This window comes from Aspergillus bombycis (genome assembly GCF_001792695.1).
Source record: "Aspergillus bombycis strain NRRL26010 chromosome Unknown contig00053, whole genome shotgun sequence".
Lineage (NCBI taxonomy): Eukaryota > Fungi > Ascomycota > Eurotiomycetes > Eurotiales > Aspergillaceae > Aspergillus > Aspergillus bombycis.
The window spans coordinates 48,955-66,319 of record NW_019170055.1 but is presented as its reverse complement, the minus strand read 5'-3'; the positions used below and the strand labels follow the sequence as shown (position 1 = coordinate 66,319).

Genomic DNA, 17,365 nt, shown 5'->3' with positions numbered 1-17,365 from the left:
TCACGCGTCATGACTCGATGGTCCCCGTGGAAGCGAGAGTTCAGCTTCATCGCAATGATACCATTATGCAGCGTAACGAACTGCGTCGCCATACTGACACCACAATCTTTGATAAATACGCCGAAAGCGTCACGATGGAGTATAATTGCTAGTTTGAAGGCACAACCAAGGCGTTGTGAGCTCAGTTGGGGAAACTTTTATCAGCTCTAGGCATCTCGCAGTGATACATGTCAATCTGCAAGTGGTGATCTGCGCGGACTAGTCCAGCCAAGTCCAGAGATAAGTGGCGTATTCTCAAGTCTCGCAACGAGTATAGGTTGAGATGGCGGTGGCTCCAGAATCTTGCACATCTAATTGAATTTATGCGGCCAAGGAGGTCCTTCTAAGCGATCGAGGGGCTGCATGATATGCCACTATACATCTGTTGATTGGTGAGCATATCAAGATTTCAGGGGTCTCCTAGGCCTATCACGTGTGAGTTCCTGCTGTTTTCAATTACAGGAAGTATCAAGGCTGTTGAGGTATACTCCGTATTACCGTATGTAGTACTCGGTATATATTCCTCCCGTCTAGGGTTGGAGAAAATCAACTAATACATACCCACATGTATGATACTATAATTGTGTATTCCTCAATATTTACTAAATGCTCTTTTTTCCTTATCTATGCTTAACAATTATTATGTCATGGTTGTACTGCAGAAACCCCGCCACAATACCGGTGTGGCTGATGTGGCAACGTGACAGAGGCGGAGCAGTCGGTCATCTCCGAAAAAGGGATATCTTTAGGCGTTACCAGGTCATATGCGGTGCTCGTACGCACTCACGGAGGTGACACTCTTCTCATAGCGGGTTAATTCTCCCGAGTCATAGTCAAGCAACTTTATAGGCACTACGCCCTACTTTGCTATGGAAAGGCGACAAATAACGGTCAACTTTAGTTGCAGCGTGTCGCAAATCTGTGGCCCAAGCTGACGACGCTGGTTGCCTCGCTGCACAAGAGTTATTTACTCCCTAGGCTGCTCCTTTCGGATGCCGATTCCAACCGATAATGCAAAACGTTCTGGCATCATCAGTCAACCTTTCGCCACAGCTTGTGAGTGCTCTGCGTGCGTCGAACCTATTGCTGGGCGCTTGCTGATACCGTAGCAGCATGCCATTATCTTACCTCAACCCATCGCCATTATTCAAGTACAATGTTTCTGCCTGTCCTGTTGAGTCGTCTGTGGGGAACTGTGCGACAGGCTTGTGGGTTTATTTGATGGCAGACATCGGAAATTTCTCCTCCCAACCCTATTCAGCCTAACCCGGTGTGGCCGGATCCCAACTACCCCCAGACGTTTCCGCGTCCGCGTGCAGCAGATCATGGGGTCTATTGACTAGAAGGAGCATCACCCGGCGCCTCCAGTATACCTACCTACTTACCAACCCGGGCCTTACAGCTTCGCTTACTGCAGGTGGACGAACTAACCGGACGAGCCCTACTTAATAGGTATATAGTACAGTACTGACCCAGGGAAAAACGCGAGTAAAGCATGGGTGCAGATCGGAAAATAAAAGAAAAGGAAAGAGAACTGACGGAAGTGCAACCGGACAACCCTCCCCTTTCTCCCGTGCTTGTAACGGAATGGCATCTTACGAGTGCACGGTAGGTCGAAGGACTTCCACATCTGGTAAAGTCTAGAGACAACCGTGAGCGAAGCTCAGTCCAATGGTAGATCGTAACAGGGATCTCAGGTGCAGCGCAGTGAGCCGGTCTCTGTCGCCATCAGCGAATCTGAGGCCTGAACAGACACCCTTCCAGCTTCCGAAGATTTGTTAGGCCCTTTAGCTCGCCCCACGAGGACTCGACCCGCGATTTATCAGGTGAGATACTGAGAAAAAATGGGGGGGGTTTTTTTATTTTAACAATCAATTATAAATTCCCCCTATATGCTTTTTATCCTTTCCTCTCCCCATTGAACATCAAATGTGGAACGAGACATGGCGGAAGATGGGGGAAGTGGGAGGGACAAAGAAAGAGAGACGATGGTCCAAGGGCTGTTTTAAGCTACTGGATATGGCAGGGCTCATCCCGCTTTGTAGTACAGATGGAGAGGTCATTTCATTCATGATTGTTTGGGAATTAGGTTGAGGGGCATGGGTTTGGATTCGCCTAGAACCACGGATGATACACGAGTCTCCCATGGTTGAGTTGCAGTAGGCAAAGTAGACTCCTGGCGAGCATCCAGGATAACTGCGGTGCTGCAGTGCTGCAGTCTGCAAGGTAAGATACTCTCTGTACCATGTTCATGGAAGGACGGGTGCATGTATGTCCCATATGCGATTCTACACATGTATGTATGTATGTAGTTTGTGTACAGTACGGGTTATGCCTTTGGGCAATTGTTGTGCGGGCTGGTCAAAGCTCTGTGGAGTCTTTCTTCGGCCCTTTTCTGTCCGGAGACGACGTCATTATGTTTTTGTTGCAGCAGGTTTAAGAAACTAATTCGTTGCTTCTTTATTTTCTATTGTCTTTTCCCTGTTTTCTTGCTTCACTGGAGCGAATTTTATATACCGTTATGAAAGGCGGACTTTGAGTAAGGGTAAGACACAAACCCTAATGCACGGCTGTAACAAGTGGCAGATAGACTTTTCGGCGAATTTCTCCGCTTCCCTTTTCCCTTCAATTCTTTTAAGAGCATTATGATGGTCATTGGTACTTGTGTTGTTTTCCTTTTCTTTTTACCCCCCCCCCCCCCTTCTTTTGTTTCTACCCATCTTAACCATTGAATTTATTGCTTGTCCCTTTTTACTTTTATTTTTTATTTTTTTTATTTTTTCATTCTCTTATCATCTGTTGTATGACTCTCAGGACCTTGCGTCATTTCGAACGCTTTCCTTCGGATGTACTATTAGGTTTGAATTTCAGCAGAAGGGCTATACTTGGAAATGCACATCCCAGCTGAGCATAAGCGACTAAATTGTATCCACCGGTGGCGGAGACCGCTCACCAAAACGAGTATCGGATGATCTTCACACACCAAGATGGAAGTGGGGTGGTCATCGGTGGGAAATGCCGAGTTTCTTCCAGTGGAATGTTCAAAGAGACAGCTGAAACGAGTAGGGTTAAGAAGATGGCTTTATATTACTGTTGTTTGTGTTCGTCTTATTGAGCCACTTTAATGCTGGACGACCAGAACAATCGACCACCCGAGAATACGATATCTGATGTTGGTGACCGTTACATAGGACGTACTTCGTCAGATCTGAACAAAGATGCATTTCACCCAAAGAGTGGGCCTGCATTGGGGCTTAGCCAACCCTCCTGCTATTGGTATGTTTTCTTTACCACAATCAGGTTTCCCTTTCAATGTCCATACCTCGTATGTACATATGTCTGTATGTATGTACAGGATACCTATAGCATACATGAACTCATCCATCGCACCATACCCTACTTCTGTACGGAGTACAATCTGCAACTTCTACCAAGAGGGTGGTAGCGACAGCCCAAATCTGGATGGTTTATTTGGCGCCCAAAGGTTACAACAGTAGTCTCTACAATGTCTTTCAAAATTCAATCCTAGAGCATGTCGGATGTCGTATCTGTGTGACGTTTCCGGCGTTGGGAAGCAGTCCACATCCGGACATATTTCCTCTCTTGATAGAATTCAAATCATACATACATCCATCCATCCATCCATCCATAGATTATTGTACAGTCACACACATTGACACTGCTATTGGATCCATCCCTTGATCTATGACACATTTGACAATGTATACTGGAATCCAGAAAATAAATATAATAATAGCAATAAATTGAAAATGATCATAAACAACAGACTTCCAGCCAAGACGTGGGTGGAAACTAGATGCGAGTTCCAATCGTCTGACAGACGTGGGAACCATTCGAAACGTCCCAAATCAGGTCTGCCTCAGCCACACTGTGTCTTTTGGCGCTTCGGATCAAGGCCCTGAAAAGGGTCTTCTGGCTGGACTGTCGTTGCGTGTGCTGGAGGTATGTATTGTACTGATAGATTACCTGCTGTAAAATAACTGGGACTGACATGTTTCTGGGTCAATCCATCCATCAACTCTCAACTGCCAGGCTCCACTTTTTACGACGATTCTGGACACATGCATGCTGCTAACGCCCTAAACTCCAGCGCGAAGGAGGGTACCAGCTGAGATCGGACGGTGAATCCGGAGAGTGGCTAAATTTTGTGCTTCTGTGTGTATGTATGGACTCGTTCCATACGATCGGGATTTCATGTCTGCATGAAAAAAGTCGCCGGGCATCATAGTATCTATACGCCCAGACCAGGTAAGCAGTCGTAGGGTACTCCGTAGACTGAAACGAGAAAAAAAGGGCTCTTGCATTTCTGTAGAAAGTATATCAACGGATTAGTGGTGATCCAAAGTTATTCTTCTTCTTGTTTTTTTTTTTTTAATGATAGAGTTCCTCTATTCTTTTTAAATTCCTTTTATTTTCTTACCTTTTTTCTTTGCCCTTAGTGAGATCCTGTATAATAAAATTGAAAAGCAACTCCATTAATACACCCTATAATATTTTTTTTCCTGATCTCTCTTGTGTTCAGAATCACTGACGGTCACCTTCTTCTCTTTCCCATTCGGGTCAGCCCTCTCCCGCCCCTCCTCGACTCTTCTCTCTTCGCGCCTCTCTCTCTCTCTCTCTTACTCTCTCTTTTCTCGACCTCTGCGTCTCGCCTTTTCTTCCCCTCCAATCTCACTACCGCTCTAAAAAAACTTTCATTTACATTCTTTACTTTTTTCATTTTCTCTTCTCCTCTGCGCGTTCGCCCACACAGTAATTTGGACCTCTCTACTTCACATATCTTCCCATCCCACTCCACTGTGGCCAGTACTGTGGGTTTCCTTACTATATATCTTGACAGGCGGTCTCCATCTACCGGTCAGGCGCTAGTCCAATTTTTTGTCCATCAAAGCACTAGAGACCGCTCTCAACTAGGGATCCCACCTTACCGCTGGAATCATCTACTATATCAGAGAACCACTTACTGTGGGCGGATGTCGCCTTTATGAGCGTTGTGCCTTCTTTTTTCATTTCTTTTTTATAGCTCTGCCAGTTTCTCGCTCTTTCTTTTACAATATAGTGTCATCATCGCAGAGTCGCAATGCCAACAGTCCTGCTACCGTCATCGGCCGCTGCCTTTGCGCCGCGGTCTTCACCGAATGTGGTGTTGAACACCAAAATCGAGCCATGGCTGACAGCGACATTGAAACGAGTCAGCCGGGTCAAGCGACCTTTAAACAATGTGACGCAACATACGAAGTGTCTAACAGAAACCTTGTCCTCGCCAAACGCTATCTGGACCCTGTGCTCCATGATGTTCCCCAAGGCCCCCGAAGCAGAGCTCCGAAGGGACGAGAACCCGTGGGTGGAGGCGTTCTTCAATTACCAGATGATCCATGTTGAGGCATACGTGGTGCATGTTGACATGGTATCTCGAAATGAGGTCGCATTCAAGCTGACTCCGGAAACAATCGAAGCTTTGGTCGACTTCCACAAGGAGGTTTACTCCGTTGACACAGCCACAAGTACCTGGGACTGGTCCGAGAAGGAGAGCCAGTTGAAGAAATTACAGGAGGAGTTTGTCCAGGCTGCCAACAAGTTCGTCTATCGCACCAGCGCGCAGGCACTGGAAGGGCTGGAGGAGGACGGTGCAGGTGAGCTGCTTGGGGGCCGAAGTGAGGAAGCAAAGTCCGCGATCACCAGCCTGTTCGTTCCGTTGCTCCCTCCCCCTCCACGCGTGGTCGACGTGCTTCGTTCGACACCTGTTCTCCCCAGTTCCACTGGTCCGGAGACATGGTGGCATGACCCTATGCAGCAGCAGCAGCCTGTGTCGATGGATACGTGGAAAGTACTGCCATCCAGCCCAGCCACGGCCAGTACAGGAGATTCTAATCCGAATATATGGACCAGCCTGAACAACATGAATGAGTTCTCGTATGCTTCTCCGACACCGTCCTACAGCCAACCGTACACCACTTCGCCTTACAATGCGACGCAGTATTATAGCACCGCTGCCACGTCCGCCGCACTTGCCGCGCTCCCATTGCCAAGCATGTTGGTACAGCCCTGCAGCACAGCGGCGAGCATGCTCGGATTTGGATGGGGGGATCGATACCAAGACTTTGCGCTGCCGTACGGGACAACCATGTAATGCGCCCATGGAACCATACACTTGACGTTGATGGTCTCCCTGACTTCGCGTATTTTTGGTTTAGATCCCGGAGTCCCTGTCGACAAGCCACATCTAGCTCGTTTGTACCCTTCGAGCCCGAGACACACCTACAAGAACGACCGGGAGCACTATCCCCGCTATACAGACAACAGACTAATTGGCATCAGTGACGGCGTTACCATTGACGATTCTGCGACCATGATACTCCACTTCGTTTGCATGACCATCAAAGAACATAATATCTTCTCTCTTTGCGATTGTGACTATTTCTTTGTGTTTGTTTGTTTTTCTTCGAGCCAGCGTTAGCGTTTCGTCTCTCCTTGATTCTTTCGGTTTTGTTCTCTTGCATGAAGAAGCGGCGGGTCGGCTATCTGTTTTGTTTGTTTCATGAGAATATCCCATTGTTCAGATCCCGTTTTATATGTCATGAAAGACCTGGTTAGCCTCGCGGCTTGGGATATGATTTGGATGAGAAACGCTCGCTCTGTTTTCTTTCGTCGCCGCATCCATCCAGGATAGCTTGATCGATGGTGCTATGGCTGGGCCTAGACGCCTCCTTCTCTATCCTGGATGCCCCTCTTTCTGGTACAGGCTGCCAGACTGGTCATCTGCTAGGTCAGATTGAAGAGGTATTGATTGCGGCGCTGCGAGTTACGTTATCTTTACGTTCGCAGTTTTTCTGGCAACACAGACCACGTCGGCGTCGATAGAATAATGGAGATTGGATTACTCGTTGGCTCGGGAAGGCTGTCCGTGACAGGCGCCCGATGTAGCTGAGGACCGTCGGGTCTGTGACCTTGACGGGACTCAGTCCTCCGAGTAAACCAATTTCCCTTGGTCCGTTTGCGCCATGTGGATTGTGTTTGTCTATAGGGTCATCTCCTATCTTCCGGGCTGGGTTCTGAATACCTGGATAAGCTCGTTCCAACCCCTCTCATTGACTGAGAGGTGAGGGACGAGAATCGGATGCTGGCATAGTCTTGCACTTGTTTGAGGCCGGTCCCTCGTTCTGTTCTTTTGTCCCTGACTCTCGTTATTGTCGTATGCATTGATCCTTTGAGCATGATGTAACTAGTCTGGATAACATAATTTGATAAACTGCAGGACTAGCAGAAGTGTATTGTCTCTTTTCTGGTAGATATAATACGGCAGGGATGAACCACCCTAGTATTAGTACTCCGTAGTGTTCGTATGATCCTAGTCATAATAGCAATCAGTATAATCATCGTCATCATCGTTATGGGCCGGACTTTTCTTGGTTCCAGTGCCGATAACCAATGACGTCACGGACTGGGGAACCCGCCTTTGGGGCTTCGGTTGCCTGGCATCACGGCGACTTGTTTCAACAGGCTGCATGGTACCTATATGTATATCGATTGACCGAATTGTGGTTTTGGATTGATTAATTGCTGACTACTGGAGGCGACAATCAGCCTCATAACTGACATCAACCCTCGATCGACAGCCCACCCGCCGACCCGACAAGTACATTCAGTACATCCAGACTTCCACCGGTCATCAACCTCCCCCCCAAAAAAAGAGCCAAATGGCCGCCCTCCAAGAAGCCCTGGAATGTCTCGCCCCAACAACCTGGGACGAGGTGCCCACCGACCCCTCCGCCCTCCGCACCTATATCAACGGCCTATCCACGAAAGCCCACCTCATCGTCAACTCCGTCCCAGAACCTCCTCTATCAACCACCGCCACTACCATACACCACGTCAAACCCTCCCCCGCCAGACTCAACACGACAGACCTAACCCTCCAATCCCTCCAACAACAATGGAGCAAACCCATCAAGGTCTCCAGCACAAGAGACAACCCCCTCGATCTCAACATCCACAAACTCCCCGGCAACGACGGCAAAGGCCACTGGTTCGGTCGCCGCAGCGTCCACGAGGGCCTCCCCTTCTCCACATGGCAGGCGAAGCTGTCGAGTGAGATGGCTGAGACGCTAAAGGCGAACCGTGAGCGCATGAAGCAGGGCCAGACGCCCGACCAGTCGGTCCGCGGCATCGGGGCCGAGAAGCAGGTCGAGACTATTGAGGTGAGGGATGAGAGTGGGGAGAAGGTGTTGGCCCATGTAACTGTTTTTCATGTTTCGGCGCAGTTTCCGAAGCCGACGACGCCGAGGGATTTTGTTACGTTGATCGTTAGTTGGGAGGTTGGGTTTGAGGAGGGGGGGCGGTTTTGGATGATGGTTTCGAAGCCCGTTGAGCATGCTGATGCGCCGCCTTGTCCGGGATATATTCGGGGGCAGTATGAGTCTGTGGAGTTTATCAGGGAGATTCCGATTACGAGGAGAAGTGGTGGTGATGGCCAGGGTGCGGTTGAGGGGTCTAGTAAGGGGGAGACGGAGGCAGTTTTGAAAGAGAAGCAGGCAGGTGATGTTAAGGTGGACGAGAGAACTGAGGAGACGAACCCTGTCGAGTGGATTATGGTGACGCGAAGTGACCCTGGAGGCAATATACCTCGGTGGATGGTTGAGAAGGGTACGCCTAAGAGTATCTGTTCGGATGCGGTCAAGTTTCTGGATTGGGCTTGTCGCGATCCCAACTCGTCTGCTGAGCAAGGCATGGACGATGGTCGCCTGAGGAGAAGGAGGAACAGCCTGCATACGGCTGGCGTGCAGGAAGCTGAAGATAGTGAGATCAGCGATTCTGAATTTTCAGATACCGAGGTGGAACATCATGGTCTCATTGCCAGCTTTGCCTATCTACTCAACGCTGGATTGGAACGATACGCCCCCCAGGCTGTGCTGGACTATATACCCGGTCACTCACGCCATTCATCAGGAGACATGTCTGATGTTACTACAGAGGACAGAGAGAGAGCGCCCCGATCCAGTGGGGATCCCGCTCCGCCAAGGGATGCAATGGGAAAAGACAAGGATGATACAAAATCTCAGCTTTCACAGGATAAAGCGTCCTCGATAAACTCCGGCCTCGCCACTCCCATCGAGTCTGGACAACACGATATTTCCACGGTGGAGTTGATGAAGGTAGAGAAGAAAGATGGCAAGCTAACCTCGCACGAGAAACAACTTGCTAAGCTAGCTCTGCGTAAACGTGAAGTCGAGGTTCAGCTAGACAAAGTACGAGAAGACATCAGATCCCTCCATCTACCGTCCCGCGAGGAAGGGTCCAAAAGAGACAAAGCATCTGTAGCTGCTTTGGCAGCCGCCGGCGCTAGCAGTGATCAAGTGAGCACCAGTGCGGGCAGCAGCAACCAGCGCCAGCCGTCAGAAAGCCGCTCGTCGAGCAGCAATAACTTGGCTCTTCCTCCAAACAGTCGCGACACAGCGAAGATGCACAAGGTCGCTTCGGGCTTATTCAGCGATGAATCTAAGCTCCTCAAGCAGCTGGGGAAGATCGAGAAGCATCAGCTCAAGGAAGCATCAAAGATTGAGTCTAAACAGCGAAAGCAGGCAGACCAGGAAGAGAAAACGAAGTCTCGAACGGAGATGGATATTCTGCGCCATGAGAACGACCATCTAAGGAAAGAGCTGGAGCGGCTTAGGAACGAGCGACGACAATGGCTCGAGTTGATCGCGTCCTTGCAAACCGAGAACACGAACTTGGCGGCGGCAGCTGGAAAGACGGAAAAGTGATGAAAGTTTGACGTGTACATATAGTTTTGACATACCGAAGATTTAGCATGGCCATGTTTCGCACATGTATATGAGTTGTTTTAATTCGGACACTGTGGATGCATACCCAGTCCTTTCACTAAATCATGCAACTGACGTTCTCGAATCATTATAGTACATGGTAATAAACCAACAATAACGTCAGCCCAGAGCGTACAACTGATAAACCCAGTTCATCCCACCGAGCCGTCTAAGATACTCCATAACTCCCAAGCGATCAAGGGCAACAGTGAACGGACCGCATATCAACTGGCATCAAGCAGTCCCAACCACTCAATCCCAGCACCGGCGCTGATATCGAGCTCAGCGCGCCAGCCATCAAGCAGAGTCCCCGCCTCAGCGAAAGCATTATCATCCGTAAACCTCGACACCACAATCGATAATCATAACAAGATCACAGCCGACAAGTCACCTGTCGCAACCCATTCACTCCTGCGTCTAAAACCCCAACAATCAGCACACACACACATACACACATGCTATCTCCCCCCAGTTCCTGTCCCCGGAGAAAAAAAAAAAAAAAAAAAAAGAGAGGAAAACTCACCTCAGGCGGATTCCCAGCCCCCCTCACCATCTTCTCAATAAACATCGCCCGCACCTTCTCCTTCGGTTCCCCCATACCAACAGCCATGTATGACAACATCGGCGGATGCCCAATGTACGAAGCGTAGCTGTCGCGGATGATGTTCGACGTCCATTCGTACTTGGTCGTGTCCGCGTGGCCCGTACCCACGTACCGCGCCTGCATGGCCTCGAGGTTCTGGAGCGTGCGCAGCTTATCGGCCATTTTGGGAGATTTTGTCCGGTGGTATTCTGGGAGTTTGAGGTGAGGGTGGGGCGGTTGTAAGTTGTTCTGGGGGATTGGACTTGCTTGGGGTTTGGTGCGGTGGGTTTATCGTGATACTTTCTTTTATCGGGGGATTATGTATGGAGTCACGTGATGAATATATATATATAAGAGATTTTGTGGGGTATGATTGTATCGTGTGGTATATTGTTGATAGGAGGACGGGATCTTTCTTTCCTTGTTATTCCTTTGAACTTGGTTACAGAGTAAGAGAATCTGTATCGGGATATGGAGGAGTCAGGCACAAAACCACCGTTGGCATGTCGGATTGCGAGTCTGGTGCATGCGCATTTTGATGGCTTGCCTGCGCGGAGTAAGCCGAGCATTCGGCCTGATGGGACCAGGGAGTGGATTCCTATGTCGGGGATTGTGATTGTGAAGGGTATGTAGGTTTTTTCCTTTCTTTCTTTTTTGTTATACTTGATTGGAATTGTATATTCTTAGTGTTTTATTCTCCGTGCTTGCTGTATGGTGTATAATGTGTAGTATGGCGAGGATCTAACGATACCAATCTATTAGGGGAAGATACACCAGATGAGAAATTGACTTGTGTGGCTGTTACGTATGTCTCACTCCTTATCTCGCACTGAGCGACAGAAGCGAAAAACAAAGTAGAACTACCACTAACGATAACCAGATCCGGCGCAAAATGTCTCTCGGCGTCCCAAGTCCCCAAAAGCAAAGGACTAGTGCTCCACGACTGGCACGCTGAGATCCTTGCTCTCCGCGCATTCAACCACTGGCTGTTATCCGAGTGTCGGAGTTTCATTGCCCAGGAACGGGACCAGAGGTCCTCATCCGAGAACGATACAGCAATTGAGAAAAACGAGGAAGAGAAAGAGCCATGTTCTCCATATATCCGACGACGACGACAAGACCCCGAGGACTCAGTGATAACACTACCACCGTTTGAACTCAACCCGGATCTGAAAATCTACATGTACTGCACCTGTGCGCCGTGCGGAGATGCAAGCATGGAACTCTGCATGGCAGCACAGGAGGACCCGACGCCGTGGGAGGTTCCCACGACGACGCCAGATGGCGAGGACGGTGAGCTTCTAGACGGTAGGGCGCATTTCTCGCGACTGGGCATTGTGCGGCGGAAGCCGTCTCGTGCGGATGCCGAAGCTACGCGGAGTAAGTCGTGCTCGGATAAGTTGGCCTTGAGGCAGGTTTCGTCGCTGTTGTCATTTGAGAGTAGTTTGCTTGTGGCGACTACGGTGAATGCGTATCTCGAGGGGGTCATTATGCCGGAGGGGGAGATTAGTCGGGTTGGGTGTGAGAGGTGCTTTGGGGAGGATGGGAGGATGGGAGAGCTCAAGGGGAGGGTTTGGTCCCCCGGTGGTGAGAAGGCAGTGGACGAGCGAAGGTATGGTTGGCGGTTTCGGCCGTTTAGGATTCTGTCAGTTCCTACTGGACTCGTTGACGAGCTTTGGGCATTTGGGAAGTCGGATCCGATGGCTGCTTCGAGGAAAAGTAAGCCCGCGGTGATTTCTGCTGTTTGGGCGGCGGCTTCGTCTGTGTCGGTTCCTAGTGTGGTGGATAATGGTGCCAAGTCGTTGCCCAAATTAGGTGGTTCTCGGACAGGCCTGTATGAGACCATTATCAACGGGGTGAAACAGGGGAATCGGGCGTCGGAGCCCTTGGCACGGGGCGCCTCTGCGTTGTCAAGGGCGAGGCTATGGGGCCTGTCTAAAGAGATTGTGCAATCTTGCGTTGAAGATCATGATCAAGGACCTGACATCGAAATCGGTGTGGAGGAAGGGCAGTTGTCCCTGGGTCTGGATGTGACAAAGCGGATTACTGAGGCCCCGACATATCGGGAATTCAAGAAAGAGCCTACGGTTCTAACAGAGTCACTCCAAGCGCGGAAGAGTGCGATACGAGACGCTAGAAGAGTGTTGAGTGGATGGACCCCCAATCCAGGGGACGAGAATTGGGGATTGGAGGTGCTGATTGACCCCAGGAAGCGGAAGCGTTGATCTAATCGATGGAATGTATGGCAATGAATATCAGGACCCGGCTCTATATGATGTACATATTAAAAAGTAATAGTTATGAATACATAGAACGAAGCGACTGGAATGGATCCAGAAGTCTAATCCGAACACATCACGAACTTTTTGGGTCCACGTAAACAGCAACCAGACTAGGAAGCCCCCAGCATAGAGTACACCGCGCGCAGGATCCAACTAGTAGATACCAGGGATGATGCGGCTGCGGACAAGAGACGTATAGCGGTTCCAATCGGCACCGTACTTCCTCTTACACTTTTCTTCGTCGCGTCTCTCGCGATGGATAAGCAGGACGCCGAAATAGATCAAGAAGAAGTAGGTGTAAATCATTCCCCAGCCACGGACCTCAGGATTCTGTACGACCTGCTTCTGCACGTCGCCGGCCTGGTTGATGCTTTCGATAATAGTATAACCAGCAAACCCAGTGGGCAGCGAATACGACCACGACATCAGCCAGTCACCCAAGTAATTGATATGACGCGCCATGCCCCACCATCCGGAAGTCATCAGCTTGGATCCACTGGCTGTCTCAATGTATTTGATATGCTTCACACGGGGGTCATTGGGGTCCGTACGGAAACGGTTCTTCTGGTTGTTGGCGCCACGGAAAATCGAGTATCCCACGCCAGTTACGGCCAAGACAAGCAGGATCCCCTTCAGACCCAACTCCAATGGGTAAACTGCGAGATACCGAGTTTGGAAATTGTAGACAAATGGAACCCACACCATGTCACCGAAAGAGAGCATGAAACCGAATCCATCCATGATCACGTCCATTGTGGTTAGGACAGCTGGCTCCATATACAGCCCATCCAAAACATAGAAGAGCTGGAATGCGGTGGAAAGAACGATCGAGTCCGTCACATAGCCGTATGTTCTGTACTGACGGGCAATGTTGGACAGGTTCAGTATGTTCCACCCAAGCAAACCCGGCCGCATCTCACACCATACTTTTATGTCAATCGTCCGTGAAGCCTCGCTGACGAAAGGAATAGGCAACTTCACCCGAGGATTGAGCTCCCGGCCGATGAAGAAATCATACAGGGCATTGCCAGTGTGGCCACCCGGTGCCAATTGTCTAAGTTCGGGGTTGAGTTGACCAGGCGCGGGAACGGAGAAGCTCCTCGCATAAACAAAGACCGCAATCGCTGTGCAAATTATTAAATTTGCCGTAATGACCTGCACGTAATTATCCCAAAGAAAGGTCCACACAACGAAGTCCGCACCGTTGACGTATGTGCCCAGAGCTAAACCGGAGAGGATCAACACGGCGGAGGGGAAGGCTGTAAATGGGTCAGCCGATATCATTCAAGCATCCAACATCAGATCTATACCGTTGAACTTGTATCGAAGCCTCCCTGTGCAAGCTAATTCCGTACCCTCGACCTCGTCGCCAGGTAGAAACACGTTCAACACCAGGCTAAGGAGGTAATAACTCAACACCCACAAGGTCACACGAGCGTCGAAGAACCCTTTGAGGCCATCTTGTGGCCAGTTAACCTCCTTCTTCAATTGTTCCAGGGACAAGGTCGACGGATTGAGCAGCGAGGGAGCAGGACAGCCGGAAACATCGTTACAAAAGAAGGTGAAGCCGTAGATGAGAGCCGGAAGGCAGGTCACAAATGCGAACGCGCCGGGACTGTTGGACGGTCAATTGCTAGGTTCCTGGCTGCGACGCTCTTGAAACAACATACGGGCCACAGAATTCATAGCCCCGTTTTTCGGGAACGGGCTGTATCGGGACTTTATTCTTGGAATTCTTCTTTGGCGCCATGATGCGACTGAAATTCGGGACGTCAGATAATGCGCGATCCAAGGGGTTGCGTGTATGCCAGAGAAACCCACAGGCAAGACTGTAAAAGAGGTAGGAAGCTGTGGGCTTCTCCAATGGCAGGACAGAAGATATTTATCTGTCGGTAGAAGAGTGTTTGTTGTAAAAAGAAAGTCTGTCGTCTGAGTCGGATGTTTGGTGGCCGACGGGGGCCGCGGGCACTTTTTGCGTTTGGTTCCTTTTTGTTCCTTTTGTTTTCTCCGCAGTTCCAGTGGATTGTTGGAGAACCACCACAGATCCAACATCACATCTTACGTATCCTCGGATCTTATCCTTCTCTCTCCCCTCCCATTACTCACTCTTTCCATAGTTCCTTCTTTTCCATTTATCCACAATTCACTGGACTTTCTTTTATTATTAATCTCGTCTTCGGCGATCTCGGTCCTTTTATTTATATCATTGTTATCGCTATTCATCCCGCATCCGCCCTGCGGGATTGATCTCCCATCATGAAGTCGCTAGCTACGTCGTTGCTGGGGTTCCTCCTCCTTCTCTCAGCACCCCATGCTTCCGTTCATGCTGCCTCGGATTCAACAAGCCCAAATGGCTTGTCGCCCTGTGTGGCACGCTCTCCAACCACCGGTCTCTACTATGATCTAAATTCAATCTCTCTATCCCCACCGAAGACGAAGGACGAAAAGCTTCGTGGAAACGTCCGCACAGAAAGCTGGCATGCCAAGGGTCATGACTACCATGCAAACTTCACAATAAACGTGTGCGCTCCGGTGGTGGAGAATATCAAAGATGTGGTGGGAGTCGACCGTGCAAGGTGGCAGAATATCAGCGCATATTATGAGAAGGAGGGCAAGATTTATTCTATCGGGTATGCTTGTGTGCGGGTTGTGACAATTAAAACCAGAGAGAAAACAGGCTGACTTGTTCTTAGGCAACAAGCGTCTGAGCCATTGTTCCGGGGTCGCAAGCTGGTTTTGAACTACACTGATGGTTCGCCTTGTGCTGGGGAACTTATCGGAAATGCCTCGCGCACCAAATCGACGATTATGTCGTTTCTTTGCGATCGCGACGCTCCAGCACATCAGGCAACCGCGTCCTTTGTGGGAACTATGGATCAGTGCACATACTTCTTTGAAGTCCGAAGCTCTGCCGCCTGTGGTGCCGTGGCCCCGGCCGACGGCCAAGGCCTTGGCCCAGCCGGTATATTCGGTGTGATGTGAGTATTACCTATCCGATGGGCCGTTTATGGAAGGGAACAATCAGAAAGGTTTTAACGCCGTCCTGCAGTGGATTGATCGCCGTCGTCGCGTACCTTGTTGGTGGCTGCGCTTATCAGCGGACAGTGATGCACCAACGCGGTTGGAGACAGTGCCCGAACTACAGCCTCTGGGCAGGCATGTTCGACTTTGTAAAAGTAAGTATACTAGCATTGATACCGTTTCGGCGGGCTCATTCCAGAGCGCGCCGCCATGATCGAGGTTCCTACAAGGAGCTCAATATTGCGAAGCTACCAATTTCGAGGATGGATTGAATGCCGCTTTGGCTGGTCTAGAGCTCAATTACATCGAGGGAGTCGGTACTTTCAGCATCTGGTCTATGTTCTTCCTCTCTCTTTGCTATATAATCATTTAGACCTATGTTGAACATGGGTAAACCGTGGTTTTCTGTGTACAGCAGCAGGATCTGCTTTTGTGATTAGCCCTTGAATGTTGGACACCAGTGATCTCGTTAAATAGTTATATTGTTTAGCAGGGTTTCTTCCACTTGTGTCTTTCTCATATGCCTAAACCATGACGCCTTTGGGAACCATCGCTAACAGCAAGCGTAACTAGGACATGTTCACCATTGTCGGCTCCTCCCTAGGCCGCGCGTTCCGTTTCAAACGATCGCCGGCTCTCGGCCACACCCGCAGCGGCAGCCAGCGCGGCGGGTTCATCGGCGCGATCGGCGGGCGGAGAAACTCTGGAAGAGATGTCGATGCCGAAAATCGACTGATAGATCAACTAGACGAAGAATGGGAGGATTAATATATCATGATCCTCCCTTTTTCCTTTGCTTTACTTTCTGCTGTGCCTGTTCGTTATATGATTGTCATGTCTGATTTTACTGTATTACATGTTGGTGTAAGATTTCCCTCGACTGTTACGAATACGGGTCATTGGCGCTACGAATTCCTTCGCTTCCAAACACGGATATGATATTCGCTTTAGCATTCCATTTGCCGACCAGGTCTCATATTGAGTTATGCTGTCGATCCTGATATACGGATTATGTAAAGTCTTCCACTAAGCTGAGAAACAACGTAAGATATTGTATCTTGAGAAGAACCACCCATGCTACCAAATGAATAAACGCCCCAAAAGACGTAGCCTTAAAAGACAACTATTACTATTCATGACCTCAGCAACCTGTATGTACAATCGACCCTCCTGAACACCAATACCATGCTGCTTCCCTATTCTAGCAGTCTTTACCAAAAAAAATAAGTTGTCGATAATCCTGGCCAGTCTTTGAGTCCAGTCATCACGGATTGTCCCTGTTATTAAGACATTGGCTGTGACCTTTGATATATATAGCATGAATTTGAGTGAAGAGACATCAACTAGCATCATTGGTCTAGTGGTAGAATTCATCGTTGCCATCGATGAGGCCCGTGTTCGATTCACGGATGATGCACTTCTTTTTTGTTTTGTTTTTGCTTGCATCCTTTTGAAACCTCAGTCCCCACCTGTAGTGTAAGTAGGGGTTTCCAGATGCTGGGAAGGCTTTTTTTTTTTTTTCTTTCTGTTTCCTATTGAGATGCGGGATGTACAGATATGTTCTTTACTAGATGACACAGGATAAATACTTACCCAAG

General features: G+C 49.4%; 6 protein-coding genes across 6 annotated transcripts; 4 read left to right on the top strand and 2 right to left on the bottom strand.

Moving 5' to 3' along the window:
- Positions 1-5,140: 5,140 nt before the first annotated feature.
- On the top strand, positions 5,141-6,190 carry ABOM_006561 (uncharacterized protein; the record flags this gene model as incomplete). The annotated part of the gene is made up of 1 exon (XM_022533690.1): positions 5,141-6,190. One exon carries the CDS (start codon positions 5,141-5,143, stop codon positions 6,188-6,190), a length of 1,050 nt encoding a protein of 349 aa, XP_022388332.1.
- Positions 6,191-7,757: 1,567 nt separating this feature from the next.
- On the top strand, positions 7,758-9,821 carry ABOM_006560 (uncharacterized protein; the record flags this gene model as incomplete). Its single annotated transcript, XM_022533689.1, has 1 exon — positions 7,758-9,821. One exon carries the CDS (start codon positions 7,758-7,760, stop codon positions 9,819-9,821), a length of 2,064 nt encoding a protein of 687 aa, XP_022388331.1.
- A 465-nt stretch (positions 9,822-10,286) lies between these two features.
- Positions 10,287-10,713, bottom strand: ABOM_006559 (splicing factor 3B subunit 5 family protein; the record flags this gene model as incomplete). Its single annotated transcript, XM_022533688.1, has 2 exons — positions 10,287-10,298; positions 10,405-10,713. Coding segments are annotated over 2 exons (321 nt in total), but the record flags the coding sequence as incomplete, so codon positions are not given.
- Positions 10,714-11,064: 351 nt separating this feature from the next.
- Positions 11,065-12,689, top strand: ABOM_006558 (tRNA-specific adenosine deaminase; the record flags this gene model as incomplete). Its single annotated transcript, XM_022533687.1, has 3 exons — positions 11,065-11,089; positions 11,227-11,269; positions 11,345-12,689. 3 exons carry the CDS (start codon positions 11,065-11,067, stop codon positions 12,687-12,689), a joined length of 1,413 nt encoding a protein of 470 aa, XP_022388283.1.
- Positions 12,690-12,899: 210 nt separating this feature from the next.
- erg24B (c-14 sterol reductase) lies at positions 12,900-14,496 on the bottom strand (the record flags this gene model as incomplete). Its single annotated transcript, XM_022533686.1, has 3 exons — positions 12,900-14,005; positions 14,057-14,361; positions 14,417-14,496. 3 exons carry the CDS (start codon positions 14,494-14,496, stop codon positions 12,900-12,902), a joined length of 1,491 nt encoding a protein of 496 aa, XP_022388274.1.
- A 506-nt stretch (positions 14,497-15,002) lies between these two features.
- On the top strand, positions 15,003-16,535 carry ABOM_006556 (putative vacuolar sorting receptor (Mrl1); the record flags this gene model as incomplete). Its single annotated transcript, XM_022533685.1, has 4 exons — positions 15,003-15,376; positions 15,440-15,724; positions 15,796-15,922; positions 16,341-16,535. The coding sequence occupies 4 exons, from the start codon at positions 15,003-15,005 to the stop codon at positions 16,533-16,535; spliced, it is 981 nt and encodes a 326-aa protein (XP_022388275.1).
- Between the last annotated feature and the right edge of the window lie 830 nt (positions 16,536-17,365).